This window comes from Gloeophyllum trabeum (genome assembly GCF_000344685.1).
Source record: "Gloeophyllum trabeum ATCC 11539 unplaced genomic scaffold GLOTRscaffold_00001, whole genome shotgun sequence".
NCBI classification, from domain to species: domain Eukaryota; kingdom Fungi; phylum Basidiomycota; class Agaricomycetes; order Gloeophyllales; family Gloeophyllaceae; genus Gloeophyllum; species Gloeophyllum trabeum.
The window spans coordinates 693,207-710,493 of record NW_006920410.1 but is presented as its reverse complement, the minus strand read 5'-3'; the positions used below and the strand labels follow the sequence as shown (position 1 = coordinate 710,493).

Sequence of the window (17,287 nt, the reverse complement as noted above, 5' to 3'; positions counted from 1 at the left end):
GATCTCGTAGATCATCGCCTGGAAAGCTTATATTGACGCTAATGACCTCACTGATAACACTGCTATACCTGTGGCAATCCACTGGGACGTGGAGTCCACCGGACAGACTCGCATTGACATACACCACTACAACCGAAGATGAGTGACATTGCGACGATCAGACGACAGCTCAAAATCAAGACGGGTGCAGCGAAGAGGTGAGTCTGTTCATCCTTGTCACACTAGCCACTAAGGATCCGCGTAAGGTTGCTGAAGGAGCATGGGCTGTACAAGAAGGAGGCCGATGAGGGGAAGATGAAGGTGGACAAGCTGATCGCGGACGGTGCGGAGGGCTGGGAGGTGCGCAATTCGGTGAGTCGACCGGGGACATACTTCAGGGCAGACACCGTTTCTGACCGCTTGAGATAGCAAAACTTGCTGAGGGAGTCGGAGAAGATGGTCGCGGACACGTCGGAGCGGCTGGGAACGACGGTCCTCGAGCTCAGGGATCTCGTGGTGAGTATCGAGGTTCTAAGTGTCTTGATCCTGTTGCCGATGACGATGGATCTCGTAGGTCGCTGCGAAGAAGGAGCCGGAGCTGCAGCAAGACCCAGCGCTGTTAGAGGGCGAAGATGTCCTCGAGCAGGCGAACCTGTAACGCGATCTCTCTGACCAGGATTCATTCACATCAGGTATATTAGCTGAATATAGTACATACAAGGGGAAGGAGAGAAGATACGATACGTACTGTGCTCTATATACCTCGTATACCCCTACACCTGCATCTCGTCGTCCTTCTTCCGCCTATCCTCGTCCCGCGCTTGCTTGATCCGCGTGAGCGCGTCCAGGATGCCCTTCCACGCGTCGCGCTCGACGCGCTCTTCCTGGAAGCCGCGCGTCCGCGTCGGGTCGTGGTCGCTCGCGTCCGCGCCGCGCATACCGACACCGAGCGGCGGGGGGACAAATCCAGGGTCGGGAGCGTTGATCGTGGAGGGCGCGAAACGTGCCTGGCGGATGTGCGCGAGGGAGGAGCGTATGGCCATGTGTATCGCCTATGAGAGGTTAGGGTGCAAGTCAAAGGGGAGAGCCAGGAGACGTACGTCCAGCCGTTCGAAGTATTCGCTCACTTCCACAACAAACTGCTCGGAGCGCTCCTCGCCTTGGGGCATGTGGTCCTCCGGCTTGTCAGTCTGAGGAAGTGCCAGTAGTTGTATAGACGAGCCGGCCAGCTGGAGCAAGCGGCTGATGTCCTGCGTCGCGAATCAGCACTACGGGTTAACGACCGAGTACCTGAAACGCACTTTCTCCACCTCGCCCAGAGCATATATTTGTCTCGCGGTACGGCTAGACAACCACACCGGATCTATCTCTGAGGTTGCTTGCTCAGGCTTACCATTAGTCACAGCCGCCATGATTGAAGTCGAGCGTTTATAGTGTAGAAACTTGAAGTCAAGTTCTCGCGAAATGTTCCGCCACAATTGGAAGACAAGATGCTCCGGCGGTGCCGCCACCTGCTTACTGAACTGAACGACTCTTGAGTTCTGTCAGTTAAACAAATGATAGGCCCGAGGACACCCGCTCAACCGCGGGAAGAGAGAGAAACAGTCATGATCTAGTAACTCGCGTCCTCGCGGCAAGACCTGGTCCTCCGAGTCCGCAGCACCCTTCAGATGCGCAGTGCAGCTTGTGTCCGGCCGGTGCGTATACGTCTTACGATAGGTGTCAATGCATTTGCTCAACTCCCTGACGTCTCATCAGGTTCTGTGGTCATTCCCAAAGTGGCTGCGTCATCTCCCGGCACCGGGGACAGTTGTGCGTCTCCACATATAACAAGGCCGCCAGAGGACAGACCCCCACCATATCTACGATATGCGGATCATTATCATAGGTGCAGGTGTAGGCGGATGCGCCAGCTTCCTCTTCCTCCGCAAATACCTCCCCGCGGACAATCACTCTATCAAGCTCATTGAGGCACATGCCAACCCCCTCGAGACGTCAACTATCATTGGCGGAGGTCTCGGTCTCGCTCCCAACGGCCTCCGTACTCTCTCGCTCATCGACGAAGCCCTGCCGCGGAAGATTACCTCCCTGGGCTTCGAGGCCCCCATGGCAGAGTTCAGGACAGGGCCAAGGGATCAGTTCCTCGGCCTGTACGTCATGGGCAGGAAGGAGCGGTACGGCTGGTCGAACCTGATGGTGCAACGGGCTACTGTGCACGAGTGTATCCTGGAGGAAGCCATAAAAGCCGATGCTGGAGCAGGGGACGTGCAGTTCGGCCGCAAGGTCGCGTCAGTAGACTCTACCGGCACGGACCGCTGTATGAAAGTAACCTTCGAAGACGGATCCACCGAAGAGGCGGATCTAGTGATCGGCGCGGACGGTCGTCGTAGCACAATTCGCGATTTCGTGGCGGGCAAACACGTCGAGTCCGAATACTAGCGAGTATCTCTCCATTTTAACCTCAAATCCCACCATACTGACCCCCCTCCCACAGCGGCCTGAACGGCATCGGCGGCTTCGTGCCGCTCTCCTACATTGAGCCGTACGTCGAGCACACGCAGAGCCCGCTCATCATGACCTGGGGCTCGATGGGCTTCTTCGGCTTCAGCCCCATCGGCAGCGGGCCCGCGACCAAGTCCGCCGAGCGCAAGGCGATGTGGTGGTCCGTCTACGCGTCGGACACGCCCGCGACGCCCGACTCCCCGCGTGCGCCGATCAAGCAGCAGCTCCAGGCGCGCTTCCGGGGCTTTGAGGGCGCGATTCCGAAGATCATCGACGCGCTGTGCACGGGCGCGCCGGGCGTCAGCGATATCATCGTCTTCCCGCGCTACAGGCTGCCAGAGTTCCTGGAGCGCTGGGATCGCCCGGGTGCGGTCCTGGTTGGCGATGCAGGGCACATTGCCCTGCCCGAATCGGGCCAGGGCGTGTCCTTCGCTGTCGAGGACGCCGCAACGTTCGCGATGCTCCTTAAACGCTATCTCGAAGCAATCCCCGACGAAGCCAAGGCGGCCGAGTGCGCGGGACAGAGTTACTCGCAGATCCGCAAGCCGAGGGTCGAGAAGACGATCATAGCGGCGACCAGGAACGCCAATAACAAGAGGGGGATGGGCCCGTGGCAGCGGTGGATCCGCGACTGGTTCATCTGGATCTGGTGCAAGCTTGCGAGGGAGTCCTCTGGGGACGAGTTGTTTGCACACAAGGTGGAGGAAGCCGTCGACAAACATCTCACGGAGAAGGGGTACTGATTCTGACGGAACTCTTCGAAGCTCCTTTCTCGTCTTGATCTAGGTAGGCAAACGTAGGTAAGTAGTATAGTTTCTAAATCATCTTATCATTGCCACACTTCCCATGAAGGGAGAGGCATGCATCATGTACCCGCCCGCTGTATACCCTCAGCAACCATCTGTATCCAGTAGCCGCACGTATCGTTATTTCTGATTCATCTCTAGTTGTATTGTTACTGATTTGTTAGTCTCATTCTGTGGACAGTTTACGTAACCCGCGTTTCGGCGAACATTTTGGGACCATGGATTGTCAAATGCCTATAGATGCAGACTCGTAACGTGTACAAGGCAGTAGTAGAATCAAAGAAGTCATTAGTATCGTAAGGTCATGACAGGTCGTGACATATATGATAGATGGGAGCAACATAGATGAAAGAGATGCCAGGAAAACGGATAAATAACGAACAAAATTGAGAGAAAGACAACAGCCCGGGGAAGAGGGATGGAGGTCGCACAGAGCAGGGCATGAACAAGACAAGGAGCGTATATGCCGGAAGATAATCAACCAGAGCCAATGACGAGGAAAAGAGGGTCACCGGACCCCCCTCTTCATCCTCCTCACCAACGTCTTCAAGACAACCGCGCAAACACCAAGCCCCACAAGGAACACATACGAAGGCAAGTCTCCTACATCCATCTCCTGCTCCCTCCTCCCTTCCGCATTGACAGCAGGAGAGGACAGGCCAATTACTCTGAAGAGCCGGTTCACGAGGCACGTCGCCACGCCCACTCTTGACTTCGGGCGACGCGCGACCGTGGTGTCAGGGACAGTCACAGGAGGTTTCGATGCAGCGTGTATCACTGGAGCCTCTGTCTTCTCCATCTCCTCGATACCTTTCTCAACGCCCTCCAGCCTCTTCTTGAACTGCTCAATGACAGCCTTGCTCTCCTCGAGCTTCTTCTCCAGCTCCTGTATGACAGCCTCCGTGTTATCGTGATCCTCCGGAGATCCCTGAGACTGGACCTGGACATCGACCGTACGCACCACGGGTGATTGGACCTCCGCTTCCGCTGTCTGGACGATCGGCGACTGCACCTCGACGTCGGCGGTGAGGACGACAGGAGACTGCACCGCTGCATCCAAACTGGACGCAGCCTCGGACTGCACTTGCGCTTCAGTAGTCGCCACCAGCGGGGACTGCACCTCAGCGTCCCTAGACTTCGGCTCAAAGGGCTCCAGAACAGCGGTATCCTTCTCTAACTCGGCCGGCGCGGGCACGCTTTCCTCGCTCCCGCCACTCCCTTCCCTCGTCAGGCCCTGCCCATCCGCATCCACCCCCTGGAAAATACTCGTCACCACCCTCCCCCTTCCGCGCTCCTTCCCCGTCCCGCGACTAATCGTCCCCCGCATCCTCTCTCCGTCTACGCGGCCCATCGTCGCCGCTTCCGCCCCTTCCCCAGGTATATGCTTGACCGTCACGATCCCCGCGCCCGCGTCGATCTCCTCCCACGCGCGCGCGCCCCAGCTGCCCGTGCCGGAGCTCTGCGCCGCGAGCAGCGCCTCCATCGTCGGCTCCTCGCTCTCGTCCCCGTCAGTAAAGGAGAACGGCGGCTTCGGCAGCTGCCTTCGCGCCGAGGGACTCGGGGAGGGAGATCCGGTGGCAGACCCAGGGGCGGAATGCGTGGGCGGGATAGGTAGCGGGCGCGACTTGACGCGCTTTGCCCTCTGCATCTTCGCGCCCTCCCTCTCCCTGCTGCCACCCTCCTCGCTCTCGCTCGCGCTGACCTCGCTCGCGGAGCGCGACCGTGACCGCTCCTCGATGTGCCTCACGCGCTCTTTGACCTTCACCCTGCTACGCTTAGCCTTCGTGAACGGCGTCGCGACCAGGTCCTCCACCTGCCCCGCGCTGCTCAGGCTCGAGTCGCTCGACGCGTACATGGGGTTACCATACACCGAGTCCACGACTTTCGTGTCGAGGTCTGAGTCCGAGTTGATGGCGGTAGCAGTGGAATTATCAGGGTCGGGGGAAGAGGAGCCGGGCGAGGGCCAGATGCGGCCCTTCAGGATGTTCTGCCGGAGGTTGCGGGACGCGTTGAGGAGGGCGGCGCGCCAGAGCTTGTTCACGCCCATTCTGAGAGGTTTGGTGTCAGCATTCATCGCGTCCTCGGGTTTCATAGGGAGGAGCAAAGCCAGGAAAATATGAATGAATGAACGAGATGCGTAGAATATATGCGTGTACAAAGGTGTGCCACAAAGCCACCGCCGGGATGGTAATTACGGTTGTAGGTCTATATAGCACGCGTAGCAGGAACCGCGGATAAAAAGATTATCAGGTGTAAAGTAATGAATCCACTCACCCTTCAAGATCCGCCTCATTCAGTCTCAAAAACGCTCTGCCCCCAATTCTGGCCTGCCTGACGAAAGCAGCGACATCCTTCGCAACTCTGTCGGGTAGTCGCACGTCACTATCGCCCTCAGAGCCGCGCACACGGAGAGCACTGGTGAGGTACGCAGATAACTGTGCCGGCGTCCACAACTTGGGGTTCTCGGGCAGGTCTTCGAGATTGAACGCGGGCGGCGGGGGCGGGGGCGTGCTCGGTAGGACAGGGAGAGTCTCGGAGCGCTTTGTCCGACGCGGGGGAGTGGGGGACGTGCTCTCGAGGAGAAGGGAGGGCGTAGAGGCAGATGCGCTGCCAGGAGGAACGGGAAGGGGCCTCGAGTTCGCATTTCCGTTCCCGAGCGTACCAGGGGGCAAGACCGGGATGTCCTGTACGCCCGTCAGGCTCCTCGTGTACCGATGCCCGCCATTACTCCCTCCGCTGCTGTTATTATGGCGGTTGTGTGTAGGCGAGACCGGCCGCGCCGCGGACGGGGACGGGGGGACGTAAGTATGTCTCTGCGTGGAGACGTTGTGCGACGATGAGTTCGATCGCGCAAGCAAGGCTGTAGAGGTCGTCTTGATAGCATACGGGTGCGGGTTCGGCTCGAACTTGGGCTTGTTGTGCTGATAGGAAGGGGAGATGGTCGGCGACGTCAGGGGCGAGTGAGGCAGAGGCGCTTTAGACGGCGAGGGAGACGCCGGGAATATATGTTTGCTGGGAGACGTTACAGTCGGCAGGGGCTTTGAGGGACTACTGCCTGGCGTCGTCGGAAGGGGTATGCTGGTCGGTGGGATCGCGACTGGAGACGCGGTGGTCGTGGTCGCCATCGCGTCTTGAGGTTATCCTATCCACGGTCTGAAGAACAGTCAATAAAAGTTAGCGTCAGTCGTGCTAGTTGTCGCGGTCGTCGTCGCGGTCGTCGTTGACACGGAAGCAGAACCCGCGGACGGCGTCCGAGTTGGACTTTAGCTGGGATGAAGGACAGCTTCCAGCCAATCACGTCACGTCTACCGCACTACTGAGAATACCAATCACATGTCTACTAGTATACGGACTACAGAGTCGAGACTAATACACTGCTGATTCTGTCTACTCTAGTACTTAGAGCAGGCTACATTGTTACACTAGAAAGCGTACTTCTGGCTGTCTTCGTCTAATATCCGCTCTGATATTCGTTTCCGCCATAGCCACTCCCTTCCCTCCTACGACCATACCCACCTTCGCCCTCCTCATCCAGCCTCAGCCGTTCAGCACCAAACGTCTCCTGGCTATCCCCGCCATATCCTTCCCCGCCATATCCTCTGGCAGGACGATCGCCACCACCCCGTCCATACTCACTTTCACCGCCTCCCCGTCCGTATTCGCCCTCACCCGCAACTCTACCACCCTGGTAGCCCCGTTGCTCCTGCTCTCCGTATCCCGGACGGCCTCCATATCCTTGCTCGCCATACCCTCCTTCACGCCCTCCATACATGCGTGACTCCGTCTCCAGGGCAGCCTCGCGGCCATACCCCTCCTGCCTCTCATACCCGCCCCGCCCCTCAGAAGAGCGCTCATACGACGGCTGATACTCACCCTCATTATCATCACGACGCCCGCCGTAGGACTCCTCTTGCTGGTAGCCCGTGCGCTGGGAGGAGCCATACTCTTCTCCGCCGTACGAGTCTTCCTCCTTTCTGTGGTGATTCTTGTGGTGGTGGCCCTGAGGCTGCTCGTATGACTCTCCGCCGCCGTACGACTCCTGAGTACGACCGCCTGCATAGCCTTCGCCTTCGTATCCCTCTTGTTGGCGGCTAGCTCCGTACCCTTCCTGGCGGCCACCTCCATAACCTTCTTGCTGGCGGCCACCTCCATACCCTTCTCCCTCCCGCCCCCCTCCATACGTCGGCTCGTACCCACTATCCACATCCTGCCGGCGGCGCCCATAGCTCTCCCCGGGCGTCTCCTCGCTATAGCTGCTCCCATACGTCCGCGTCTCGCTCGACTGGTACGTATCTTCCTCCTGGCGCCGGGAGCTGTGTCTAGTATGCTCCGCAGTTTCGGCGCCGTAGGTAGGTGTACGCCGGCCTATAGGGCACACGTCAGTCCGAGTTTGGAGCACCTTATGTTCGACTTACCACTCTGTTGGCCGCCGTATCCACCTTGCTGGCCACCATATCCGCCTTGCTGGCCACCATACCCACTTTGCTGGCCACCGTACCCACTTTGCTGTTGCTGGCGTCCATATCCGCCTTGCTGCTGCTGTCCATACCCGCCGACCTGGCCGTCTCCGCCCACACCGTACGTCTGCGTCCCATCGTCCGAGCCTTGGCGCTTATTCCTCCCAGCCTTCACGCTCTCCTTCGTCAGCGCCTGGATGACCTGCTGGCCCTCCTCCGATCCCAGCGAGCCGAACCACTTGTCCATCGCCGTGAACATCGCGTGCTGGATCTCCGAGTTCTGGTTCCCGTAGTACGGATGGTGGAAGGCTTCGAGGATCTAGGTAGTATATGGTGAACACCCAAAGCCGTGAATATCAACCGGCAGTCAAACGTACCTTGCTGATGACCTGATCCGGGTCCTCGTTATCGTTATACCACGCCTGATAGCATAGTTAACATCGGACACTAATGGAACATTCCATTGGTCATTACCTGAACTATGAGGTTCACGGCGTATTGAACGACAACCTGGGCGACCTTGCCCGCAGGCTCGTTCAAGATCAGCTGGAAGTGGTCCTGGGTTGGAAGATGAGCACCGGAGCGGGGTGTAACACCAGAAAGTGGCCCACCTTGGATAGCAAACTATGCGAGGGATCAGAGGCGTCCGGGTTGTTGAAAACCTATATAGGATATCTGTTGTAATCGAGCTCAAATGAGGGAGTGAGAATAACCTCTTACCTCGTATTCGTCTGCCGAGTTAATGACAGCCTTGCTGCCCTCCCCCAAGACTGTGGTAACTTGCTGGACAATCGGCTAGGGGGCATTTTAGTTCAGAAACTGTCTTCCCGAATCCAAAGCCTTACCGTAAGCCAAGGCGCCAGAACCGTATACACATCTACCCAGCGCAAAACATCAGTCTTCCCCGTCTCTTCCTCACGGGAAAAAACAGTAAACCCACAGGCATTCAGCGCGTCCGTAAACCCATCGATCAACTCGCTCAGCCCGGGTATCATCTCGATCTTCTGCAAAATCTCGCGCATGATGTCGTCGCGCCACTTGAGCACCTCCCACAGCTGCTGCTGCACCTCAGGCGGCGCGATGTCGTCCGGGTTGAACTCGTATGCCTTCGACTTCGCCTGCAGGTCGTCCGCCTGCGACGCGCGCGAATCGGACGAGTCTGAGCCAAGGGAGAACTTGGAGAGGAGGTCCTTGAGCGGACCGATGGTGTCTTGCTTGCCTTGCGCCTGGAGGAATTTTTAGAAAGGAAGAAAGTGGAGGACGTGGTACAATACCTCGGACATCTTCGAGGTGAGGTCGACAACGCTGGTCTGACTCAGGTGGCTGCAGTTCACATGAAATTGAGTACACTGCCTTTCCTAGATGAAAAATCCATGCACTTACTCGGTAGCCTCACCCATGAGCGAGTGCAAGAAATCGGCGCCACCAAAGGTACCAGTGACGAGCGGCGGCGCAGGGCCGTTGGGGGTATTTACAGTAACTGCACCCAAACCATTGAAATCAGTATATCCTAGACGTCTTTGCCGGAGAATTACTTGCCGTTGTCACCAACGTGGCAAAACACCTCCTGATGCCCCATCTTCCTGAGTGTTAGCTCGCACCAGTTACTGTGTGCAAGCAAGTCCTCGAGAGTGTGCAAACCCGTCCCGAGCAGCCTGTAGGCTTCATACAACTCGGGGCCGTCGCGTCCCTGTGCCCGTCGGCCGTTCTCGATGCAGGCGCGGAAAACGCGTCGAATGTGTGCGGTGGAAGTGTCCCATCCGCCGTCTTCGGTCGCCATGTAGTTCTAAGGAGGAGAAGGTTAGACATGAATAGCGCTATATGAGCCAAGCTTACCTTCATGCCAGTCCGCTCGTCGATTTCGAGTTCGCGAGGGTCGACAGGAGGGCGAAGCTTGGGATGGTATTGGCGCGCATCTCCCTCCTTCTCAGCGTAACCCCTGCAGTATGCAAGTTAACCTGTGATCAGTGAAAGCGCAGATGACTTCATACTTGGGATTGTCAATGTGTTCCTGCGCAAGTCGCAATACCATCAACATCGAACCCTTTGAATTATGAGTAAGCCAGTAGGCTTACCACTGGTAAATATACGCCAAGGCGATCAGGGGTGACCTCAAACTCCTGCGTGGCAAAGCCGAAGGTCTGTAGACGGAGGTATCAATAAAGGATCGTGTACAAACAAGGACACTACCGCACCATAAATCCAAGAACAGCGATTATCAGAACCAGAGTATCAGCCGAAAGCTTGCTCAATCCTCCGATGTCCATAGCCTACAATAGATCAGTTTCGTGCATCCGCTACACGGAAGGGCAGAATGCATTCTACCTGAGAATAATCTCGCAACCAGTTTCCCTTGGAAATATCAAGTTCAGTAACATGATACTATCCGTACTGTGAGGCGGCCACTCACAAAGTACACTTTCTTTACATCGTTCTTTGAGAACTTCGAGCCACCAGCAGCGGTACTCAAGAGGTTCTGAGCCAAGCTGAGGAGGCCCCCGCCAGCAGCAGCCTGACCAGTAGTTTTGGCGAGTTCAGTGAGGATATTTTCAATATCTCCATGGCGGAAGGCCTTGTCTACGTTGCGATTGTATCAGATCTCGGTTTCCATATGGTATGAATGTCCATACCATTCAAGTACGCAAAGTCCGGGATATCGCCTGCACCGAAAGCATACGTCCCCGACGGCAAGGCCAGCAGCAAAACCGACAAAATCAAGAAAGTAGTCGTGACAGAGGGCGGCATGGCGGTCGTATTGTAGTTGTTAGGAGGGTCGCCACTCTGCGCAGCGATATAAAGGCTTCATCGGAATGCCAAGACCTTGCCTAGACATACTTGAAGTGGCAACACTGGCAAGCAGGCCGTGATGTCATCTCGATTGCAGATGGGCTTTAGGCGCGTAACAATCGCACAGCCGCCATCAATGCCACATCGATAAGATGCAAATGTGGCAACCTGTGGCAACGGTGTGTCGAGCTCAATAAGAGGTGTATGCAGCCGCGAATAAGATAGCAATACAAAAATACAACACTAGCATTACAATATACAGTACCAATAGTCCTTCGCCTTATGCAATCTTCGCCCGCTTGTTGACCGGCTGCGGCGTCGCGCTCCCCCCCTTAGTATCCGTCTCCTTTCTCTTCTTCGCCGCCTGCATCTTGACATTGGACAGCAGCTCCCTATACCGATTCCTGACCACCACGGCAATCTTGCCTACCTCAGAATCGGCACCGTTGAACGTGATTGCGTTCCGGATCATGAGGTCCAAGTCTGCCTCAAACGCTTCGATGGAATCGTACTTGTCCGCGTCGAGCTTCTGGCGGATAGTCCGCAGGTCTCGGGCTTGATGGCGCGGTATCACGTCGAAGTAGGTCGGTATACCGAGCTTCTCCGGGTCGACGGGCTCTCGGAACACCCAAGAGCTGAACGAAAGCTGTGTCAATCTTCACCTCAATTTGAGAACAGAAAGCACGCACACGTCCTCAGCGACCAGCTTATTCATGAAAGCCTGTAACGACCGTTTCTCTGACCAGCTCAGACGCTTCTCGGTGGCCTTTGCCCACTCCTTCTTGAACGCCCTTTCGACGGCATCGGCACAGTTCACCGGATAAGTCGTCGGCGGATTGAACTTCCGGCAGTTACTGAAAATAAGCTCCATATCCGCCTGGAACTCTTCCATGGTCAAATATTTCCCCTCCTTAAGCTTCTTCTCCATAGTACCCAGATCCATCGGATGCTCAATCTCGTCGTAGTACGTAGGGCACCCATCGAGCTCTGGGTCGACAGGGCGAGAGAAAATCAGCGCCTCCGGCATCCTGAGCAATGTCTTCAATATCTCTCGGCACCTCTTCTCGTTAATGGGCGTGGGCTGCGCCGGCGTCGCGGACGGCTTCTTTGTTTTGCTAGGCTTCGCTGGGGTTGCCGGAGCAGTAGTAGCCGCAGGCGTAGGTGTAGGTACAGCCTCCTTCGGCTTCTCCTTCTCCTTGCCCTTTGTAGAGGCTTTCGCAGGAGACGGTTCAGCCGGTGGAGGGGCAGGAGGGGCAGGCTTCTTGGTCTTTTTGACACTCAGAGTCAGCTTCGTGCCCGCATTCTTGGGCCTCTCGGTCACTTTCTCCGGCACAGGCGACAGCCCGGAAGCAGCCTCCTCGTTGGGAGACGACCGCTGCTTCTTCTCGGGCGTGGCCAGGGCCAACAGCTCTTCCTCCCCATCCTCCTCAGCAGCCGGGTGGGGTGCTTTCCGCTTGGACGACGAAGGCGTGGTCATCACCTCCGCCGGCGGCGGATGCCGCTCGCCCTTCTCCCGCTCGATCGCGATGACCTCCTCGAGCAGCTCGTCGTCGACATCAGGAGCTGAGGGTACTGGTGGAGCAGCGGGTACTTTGGGTTTCCGCCCCTTGACCTTTGGTGTAGGTGCGGCGGCAGGGGTCGAAGGCTCGCCCTGAGCCTTCGGCGCAGCACTACCTCCACCGACTTTCAGCTTGATGGTGGGTCTGGCTGGCACAGGAGGTGCAGCTGGTAGGTCAACGGGGCGTTTCACTGGCGGACGTAACGCCACAGGAGGGACGGCTGGTGGTTCCTCCGGTTCCACTTTGGACGGTTGCGCTTGGTGAGCCTTGTCAGCAGCCTCGAGCGTCTTATTGATTCTGGCCCATTCTATATAACAATATATCAGACACTTCTTACGCAACAAGCTAAAGAGTGTCTTACGTTTATCGAAGAAGGACTCCATAGCCACCGCTTCATTGTAGGCATATGACCCCTGGACGTTGTACGTTTTCGCATTCGAGATCATCAGCCGGAAGTCAGCCTCAAAGGCGAATCGATCGTGATACTGCCCCGCCTCCAGCTTGGCCCCCATGGTACTGAGATCCATTGGATTCTTGATAATCTCGAAATAACTACGATAGCAGTGTGAGATTTGGAAGGCCGCAAAGAATCAACATGACTTACTTAGGGGCCTTATCTCGCACTGGATCGACGGGCTGGAGGAACAGCGGCGCGTGCTTATATCCCCTAAGCTTCTGCAACGCGTTCCGGCACGCGCGGAGGTCGTTGATACTCATGCCAGCAGCTTGCGCTGCGGGTGCCTTCTTCTCCTTCTTTCCATTCACCACGGCGCCCTTCTTGCCCTTTACCGCAGGCTGGGCAAATATAGCTCGTTGACCGTTCACGCCAGCATTAGCAACCCTAGGAGTCTCAAGGCCAGGCGTGCTTGGGGACAACACAGCCTTGGTGGGCAGGGTAATCTTTGGAGCACTACTCGTCGTCTTCAGCGTGCGCTGGGATTTCAGAGGTACCCTGACTGTCGGGAGCGGAGGTGCTTGCTCCACGACCGGCGTCGGTGGCAGATAAATCGTAACTTTCGGCGGCGCCTCCTCCGCACCACGGACAAGTAGGTCAGCCATTTTTAGCAGGCACCATCGAACCTCTTGGTCCGCATCCGGCGCCCTGCAATGACGAGGTCAATAAAGCTGATAACCGCCATGGAAATGAGAGCTTACAAGGCAATCGGCATGAGGTATTCACGCAAAGCCTCGTTCTTCCCCACCTCCCTATCCTTCCGCAGGATCTTGATCATCAAATCAACCTCGCTCTTCTTTGCCTCTTTCACTTTCTCCGGCGTAGCCCCGTCCTCCTCGATTAGCAACGACTCTGTCTCCTTCAAGGACGACTTCATTTCACCCATAGCGACAAGCAAAGCCAGGCTCTGCACTGCATTTCTCGCCACATGCCGCCGAACGACACGGCAAGAGTCGTGCGCCATAACCGCCAGGATGTACGCCATGATCTTCGGCGTGTACCATTTGGTAAGGAATAATCCGTCGAACGCGGCAATGCGGACTTGGGTTCCGTTGCCTTCGCGAGTGAGCGGGAAGTACACCCGCGCATCGTTCGGAATGAGATTTGCCATGGCAAGCACCATATAGAACTACTATAATGTGAGAATGCGCTACAGCGAGAGAAATGGAATCACGGACCTCTAAAGCCGCGACAGTAACCACGTTATGAGGAGACGGAATCAGGCGATCCATACTCCGATAACGATCAACCTCCGCCACCGCATCCTTCATCAGACGAATGTCCTCCTCCGAATAGTCCTTCGACTCCGTCTGAAGAAGCTCCCCACGTTCCGGAGGCGCAACCGAAACCGTAGCACAAGCGAGTGCCGATATGATATTGCAAATGTAGAATGCGTCGTGGTACTACGCATTGTCAGAAGGGACCTCTCCCCACAGGCAATAATACGTACCGGGTTCGCCGTATTGTCGTTATAACGCAACTGGTCGGTCAGGAACTTCCTGATAATTGCCGGCGTCTTGCCATCCTCTAACCGGACCCTCGATATTGCGTTCAGGATGCTCTTGAGCGCTGTGTGAGATTACGACCATCCAGTACAAACCACCCGTACCCACCTTCCGCACGAAGTACTCTGCAATGTCAGAAAAGTCGTTTGGCTTCGGTACGTAAGTGTACTGGAAAAGATCCTGATTCTGATCTTCCGGTTCATAGCAATACCGCAAGAAAAGCTTCAACAGATGGAATAACCCCAAGAAATTCAATCTCGACACAGCACACTTGTATAATAGTGAGCCTCGCACCAAACGAAAAGGGCATACCAACTTACAGTAACCAAAGCCGCCGCCGCCTCGCACCGAATACGGAAGAAATAATTCGACACGAGCACCGTCTTCGTCAGCGTACTCGAAACAACAGCCGTAGGCTGCCGCGCGAGCGCCTCAACGGCCTACATCACCCACATCAACACCCTATCACCCATAACCAAACCAACACTCACCTCCAACTGCGCAACGACATCGCGGTCCCGCTGTAGCTGCGACACCCACATAAAATCGGGTTGCTCAAAAGCAATAGCCGCAATCCACTCAAAATCCGCGTCGATGCGTATCCACTCGTACGTCGCACCCGACATCTGCTGCTCGTCCTCCTCCGTCCAGTCTACAACTTTCCAGTTCTCTCTCTCATTCTCCTTTTCCCAAATCTCCAGGCCAAAGCCCATATCAATCAGCCCCATAGCTTCAGCCGCGTCCTGGTCGCCCTCCGCTGCAGCCTGCGCGGCCGCCTGCCTCGCGAGATACCGCTTGGTATTCCTCCGTACGCGCTTATACTTCGTATTAAATGGCACCTCATACCGCTTGAACGGGCTCCTAATATCCAACACATGTTCATACGGCGTCCCGTCCGCCTCATGTATGCGTATCGTCATTTGACCCTTCAAAAAAAGGTCAGTGATCACCCCTCGCAACTGCAACGCGAAGAGCACCGACCTCAAAAAACGGCACCGGCTTCATCAGCGTCTTCATCACCTCATTGTCGCCCGCCGCGAGGTACGCCGGCGCCTCCTGGCGCATGCTAATCTCCACCGCCATCTTCTTCCGGTTGAACGACGCCGAAAAACCAAACGTCGGGCACCCGCTCCCGTAGATCCACTGGTCCGCGAACGTGCGCGGCTCCATCCCGCTCACCTTGCGGCATATCCGCAGGAACGCGTGCGTCGACAGCGCGTTCGCCGCCATCTCGCCGCTGATCGCGGACAGAAAGAGTTTTGGCAGTACGCGCGACAGGCCGAGCGATGTGCCGGATTTGCAGAGGCGCCGGTCGAGGATGTGTAGAACCAGAGGGGCCTTGAGGTTGACGAAGGGCAGCAGGGCAGCATCGGGCGGATCAGGATTATTTGGCTGGCAAATTGGAGGCATAGACCCATTGTCATATTCGAGTACTCTCTGGCAATCCTTCTTCATGCGGAACCGGTACTCATTATTGCCCATCAGCTTCCGAAGGAAAAGCGCACAGATATACAACCCCAGGCCGTTCACAAGCCAAGTATCCGACCACGTCTTCTGGTGGATATTGATGCCGACCCATTGGCACGCCAAAGCATGGCTCAGCGAATGGCGAGTTTCGTATACTTGATCAATGGCGTCATCCCCATGGAGTAAGTCAACAGTAATAAGAGACAGCGTCGCGCTGTCTGATCGCGGCTGCGGCATGTCATCGACAAAAACCATCTTATACGAACCGAAAGGGTACGACCCGAACTCCGTGGAGTAGAAGTTCATCGCAGAGCGGATGAACGAGACGCTGTTGACCAGCTGCGATTCGTATCCGGGGAGGCAGAACGCATGCATGAGTGGTTGCGCAACGCCGGAAGGATCCTCAGAAGCGTTATGGTCGGCAGGAATGGGGTGCACGTGGAACGGGCCCGCTGCCCAGGCAATGTGCTGAACGGACGTGAGCACCGTCTGCGAGAACAGAAAGATGGTCTTGTTCGAGTTGTGCGGATGCGAGACCTAAAGAGAGAGTTAATGACAGGAGAAACATGACCACTAAGAGTACACGCACCTGTTCTGCCAGCTCTCCACTGCATACTACAACGGTAGGATGCTCTCCTTGAGACCCCTCTTGGCCGTCGTCTTCCGAACCAGACGTCGGCTCCTCCAGATATTTTGGAACCACGAATTCGAACTCCCAAGTGCACCGCTCCCAGAGGTTATCCACACAAGGCACCCAACACCTCGCCGCATCCGGGCACGTCGGAGAAGTATAAACGTGCGGCACGCGCTAAAGAGACGATTAGTTCAGCTGCATCGCGATTCATTGAGTGTGACGCTTACAAAGGGGTACGCATCGGATGGAAGAACGAACTGCAGACCCTCTGCGGGATTGCGCAGGCTGTAAAATATCTTCACGGTAAGGGGCGCGTACTCCTTAACGACATTGTTGGCGCGGTGAGCCGATGGCCCTGGAGTCTGCGGTTCTGGGGTTCCCACTATCCGCGCGTAAGTAAGCGAAGACAACTTCTAGCAAAAGGAACGTACCTTCGCTGACGACACCCCCATTGAGAGATGAATTTGACTTCCCTTCCCCAATCTTTATCCCAGCGGGAAGTGCGATGGAGAGTTCACCCTCATCGCCTTCTTGCAGGGCCGAGTACACCCTCCTCTTCAGCTCGGGGTGATTGTGGCAATCCGGGTTGGAAATGTTTAGGGAGGAGAGAGGATCATGATGGATGAAGTCCGCGGGTTGTGACGCGACAGTAACCGAATGAATATCTGCACGACATCGTATCAACCAAAAGCAGACAAATATCCAAGCTTACTCACAGCATTGCCGCGAATGAAGATGGATTGTCTTCAGATTCTCGCTGTAGGGCACAATGGTGATCTCTGTGTAGCCCTGTGCGCCCATGAGCAACGCCTATCGACAAACGACGTGGAAAGCACGCTACCCAAGCACCCCCAGAAAAGTCTATCTCGAGAACAACCTTTTGATGGCTAGTAGATACGGAAAACACGGTCAGGACGACAAAGACAGAGGGAATGTGAAGGGACGTATATCGTGAAGCCACGCCTGATGTATTCGCGCTGCATCTTTGCTACAGCATAGTCTCTCTGCCAGGTTCAAGAATATAGAGTACCCGCGCTTTTCTAATCAAAAACGGGCAGTATCGGGCAGCACCAGCTACGACGATGAGGACGTTCAGCGCCGTCAACAATGAGAGTGGCGACGGCAAGGGTGACACAG

The 17,287-nt window shown here is 56.3% G+C and overlaps 6 protein-coding genes across 6 annotated transcripts; 2 read left to right on the top strand and 4 right to left on the bottom strand.

Moving 5' to 3' along the window:
- Window positions 1-33: 33 nt before the first annotated feature.
- Window positions 34-769, top strand: GLOTRDRAFT_134897 (tubulin binding cofactor A). The gene is made up of 4 exons (XM_007862432.1): window positions 34-197; window positions 246-351; window positions 409-495; window positions 554-769. The coding sequence occupies exons 1-4, from the start codon at window positions 139-141 to the stop codon at window positions 635-637; spliced, it is 336 nt and encodes a 111-aa protein (XP_007860623.1). The 5' UTR covers window positions 34-138; the 3' UTR covers window positions 638-769.
- On the bottom strand, window positions 753-1,391 carry GLOTRDRAFT_101998 (uncharacterized protein; the record flags this gene model as incomplete). Its single annotated transcript, XM_007862431.1, has 3 exons — window positions 753-1,031; window positions 1,080-1,169; window positions 1,281-1,391. 3 exons carry the CDS (start codon window positions 1,389-1,391, stop codon window positions 753-755), a joined length of 480 nt encoding a protein of 159 aa, XP_007860622.1.
- Window positions 1,392-1,744: 353 nt separating this feature from the next.
- GLOTRDRAFT_67540 (FAD/NAD P-binding domain-containing protein) lies at window positions 1,745-3,423 on the top strand. Its single transcript, XM_007862430.1, has 2 exons — window positions 1,745-2,405; window positions 2,474-3,423. Exons 1-2 carry the CDS (start codon window positions 1,849-1,851, stop codon window positions 3,222-3,224), a joined length of 1,308 nt encoding a protein of 435 aa, XP_007860621.1. The 5' UTR covers window positions 1,745-1,848; the 3' UTR covers window positions 3,225-3,423.
- Window positions 3,424-3,508: 85 nt separating this feature from the next.
- GLOTRDRAFT_108826 (uncharacterized protein) lies at window positions 3,509-4,710 on the bottom strand. Its single transcript, XM_007862429.1, has one exon. The coding sequence runs from the start codon at window positions 4,636-4,638 to the stop codon at window positions 3,796-3,798; it is 843 nt and encodes a 280-aa protein (XP_007860620.1). The 5' UTR covers window positions 4,639-4,710; the 3' UTR covers window positions 3,509-3,795.
- Window positions 4,711-6,611: 1,901 nt separating this feature from the next.
- On the bottom strand, window positions 6,612-10,493 carry GLOTRDRAFT_134894 (Het-C-domain-containing protein). The gene is made up of 18 exons (XM_007862428.1): window positions 10,375-10,493; window positions 10,155-10,321; window positions 10,070-10,096; window positions 9,940-10,014; window positions 9,820-9,885; window positions 9,736-9,755; window positions 9,581-9,683; window positions 9,284-9,530; window positions 9,128-9,224; window positions 9,019-9,067; window positions 8,685-8,970; window positions 8,590-8,621; window positions 8,465-8,539; window positions 8,356-8,406; window positions 8,219-8,302; window positions 8,122-8,166; window positions 7,703-8,063; window positions 6,612-7,652 (listed from the first exon to the last, which is right to left on the bottom strand). The coding sequence occupies exons 1-18, from the start codon at window positions 10,487-10,489 to the stop codon at window positions 6,739-6,741; spliced, it is 2,814 nt and encodes a 937-aa protein (XP_007860619.1). The 5' UTR covers window positions 10,490-10,493; the 3' UTR covers window positions 6,612-6,738.
- Window positions 10,494-10,708: 215 nt separating this feature from the next.
- Window positions 10,709-17,241, bottom strand: GLOTRDRAFT_134893 (uncharacterized protein). The gene is made up of 17 exons (XM_007862427.1): window positions 17,099-17,241; window positions 16,992-17,040; window positions 16,867-16,939; window positions 16,582-16,815; window positions 16,378-16,532; window positions 16,106-16,324; window positions 15,031-16,053; window positions 14,541-14,975; window positions 14,370-14,489; window positions 14,158-14,319; window positions 13,995-14,105; window positions 13,723-13,947; window positions 13,246-13,673; window positions 12,695-13,192; window positions 12,452-12,642; window positions 11,221-12,397; window positions 10,709-11,166 (listed from the first exon to the last, which is right to left on the bottom strand). Exons 1-17 carry the CDS (start codon window positions 17,131-17,133, stop codon window positions 10,812-10,814), a joined length of 5,490 nt encoding a protein of 1,829 aa, XP_007860618.1. The 5' UTR covers window positions 17,134-17,241; the 3' UTR covers window positions 10,709-10,811.
- Between the last annotated feature and the right edge of the window lie 46 nt (window positions 17,242-17,287).

What these genes read in the sequence shown, in the direction of transcription:
- GLOTRDRAFT_134897 (XM_007862432.1), top strand. Translation starts at nt 139, where the DNA reads ATGAGTGACATTGCGACGATCAGACGACAGCTCAAAATCAAGACGGGT. An exon ending in AAGACGGGTGCAGCGAAGAG is followed by an intron (nt 198 to 245) that starts GTGAGTCTGTTC and finishes GATCCGCGTAAG; the next exon opens with GTTGCTGAAGGAGCATGGGC. An exon ending in GCTGGGAGGTGCGCAATTCG is followed by an intron (nt 352 to 408) that starts GTGAGTCGACCG and finishes CGCTTGAGATAG; the next exon opens with CAAAACTTGCTGAGGGAGTC.
- GLOTRDRAFT_108826 (XM_007862429.1), bottom strand. Translation starts at nt 4,638, where the DNA reads ATGGGCCGCGTAGACGGAGAGAGGATGCGGGGGACGATTAGTCGCGGG.
- GLOTRDRAFT_134894 (XM_007862428.1), bottom strand. Translation starts at nt 10,489, where the DNA reads ATGCCGCCCTCTGTCACGACTACTTTCTTGATTTTGTCGGTTTTGCTG. An exon ending in GAACACATTGACAATCCCAA is followed by an intron (nt 9,684 to 9,735) that starts GTATGAAGTCAT and finishes TGCATACTGCAG; the next exon opens with GGGTTACGCTGAGAAGGAGG. An exon ending in TTCTGGCGCCTTGGCTTACG is followed by an intron (nt 8,540 to 8,589) that starts GTAAGGCTTTGG and finishes AATGCCCCCTAG; the next exon opens with CCGATTGTCCAGCAAGTTAC.
- GLOTRDRAFT_134893 (XM_007862427.1), bottom strand. Translation starts at nt 17,133, where the DNA reads ATGCAGCGCGAATACATCAGGCGTGGCTTCACGAT. An exon ending in ACTTTTCTGGGGGTGCTTGG is followed by an intron (nt 16,940 to 16,991) that starts GTAGCGTGCTTT and finishes ATGGGCGCACAG; the next exon opens with GGCTACACAGAGATCACCAT. An exon ending in CGGCGGCGGCTTTGGTTACT is followed by an intron (nt 14,320 to 14,369) that starts GTAAGTTGGTAT and finishes CTATTATACAAG; the next exon opens with TGTGCTGTGTCGAGATTGAA.
- GLOTRDRAFT_67540 (XM_007862430.1), top strand. Translation starts at nt 1,849, where the DNA reads ATGCGGATCATTATCATAGGTGCAGGTGTAGGCGGATGCGCCAGCTTC. An exon ending in GTGGCGGGCAAACACGTCGA is followed by an intron (nt 2,406 to 2,473) that starts GTCCGAATACTA and finishes CCCCTCCCACAG; the next exon opens with CGGCCTGAACGGCATCGGCG.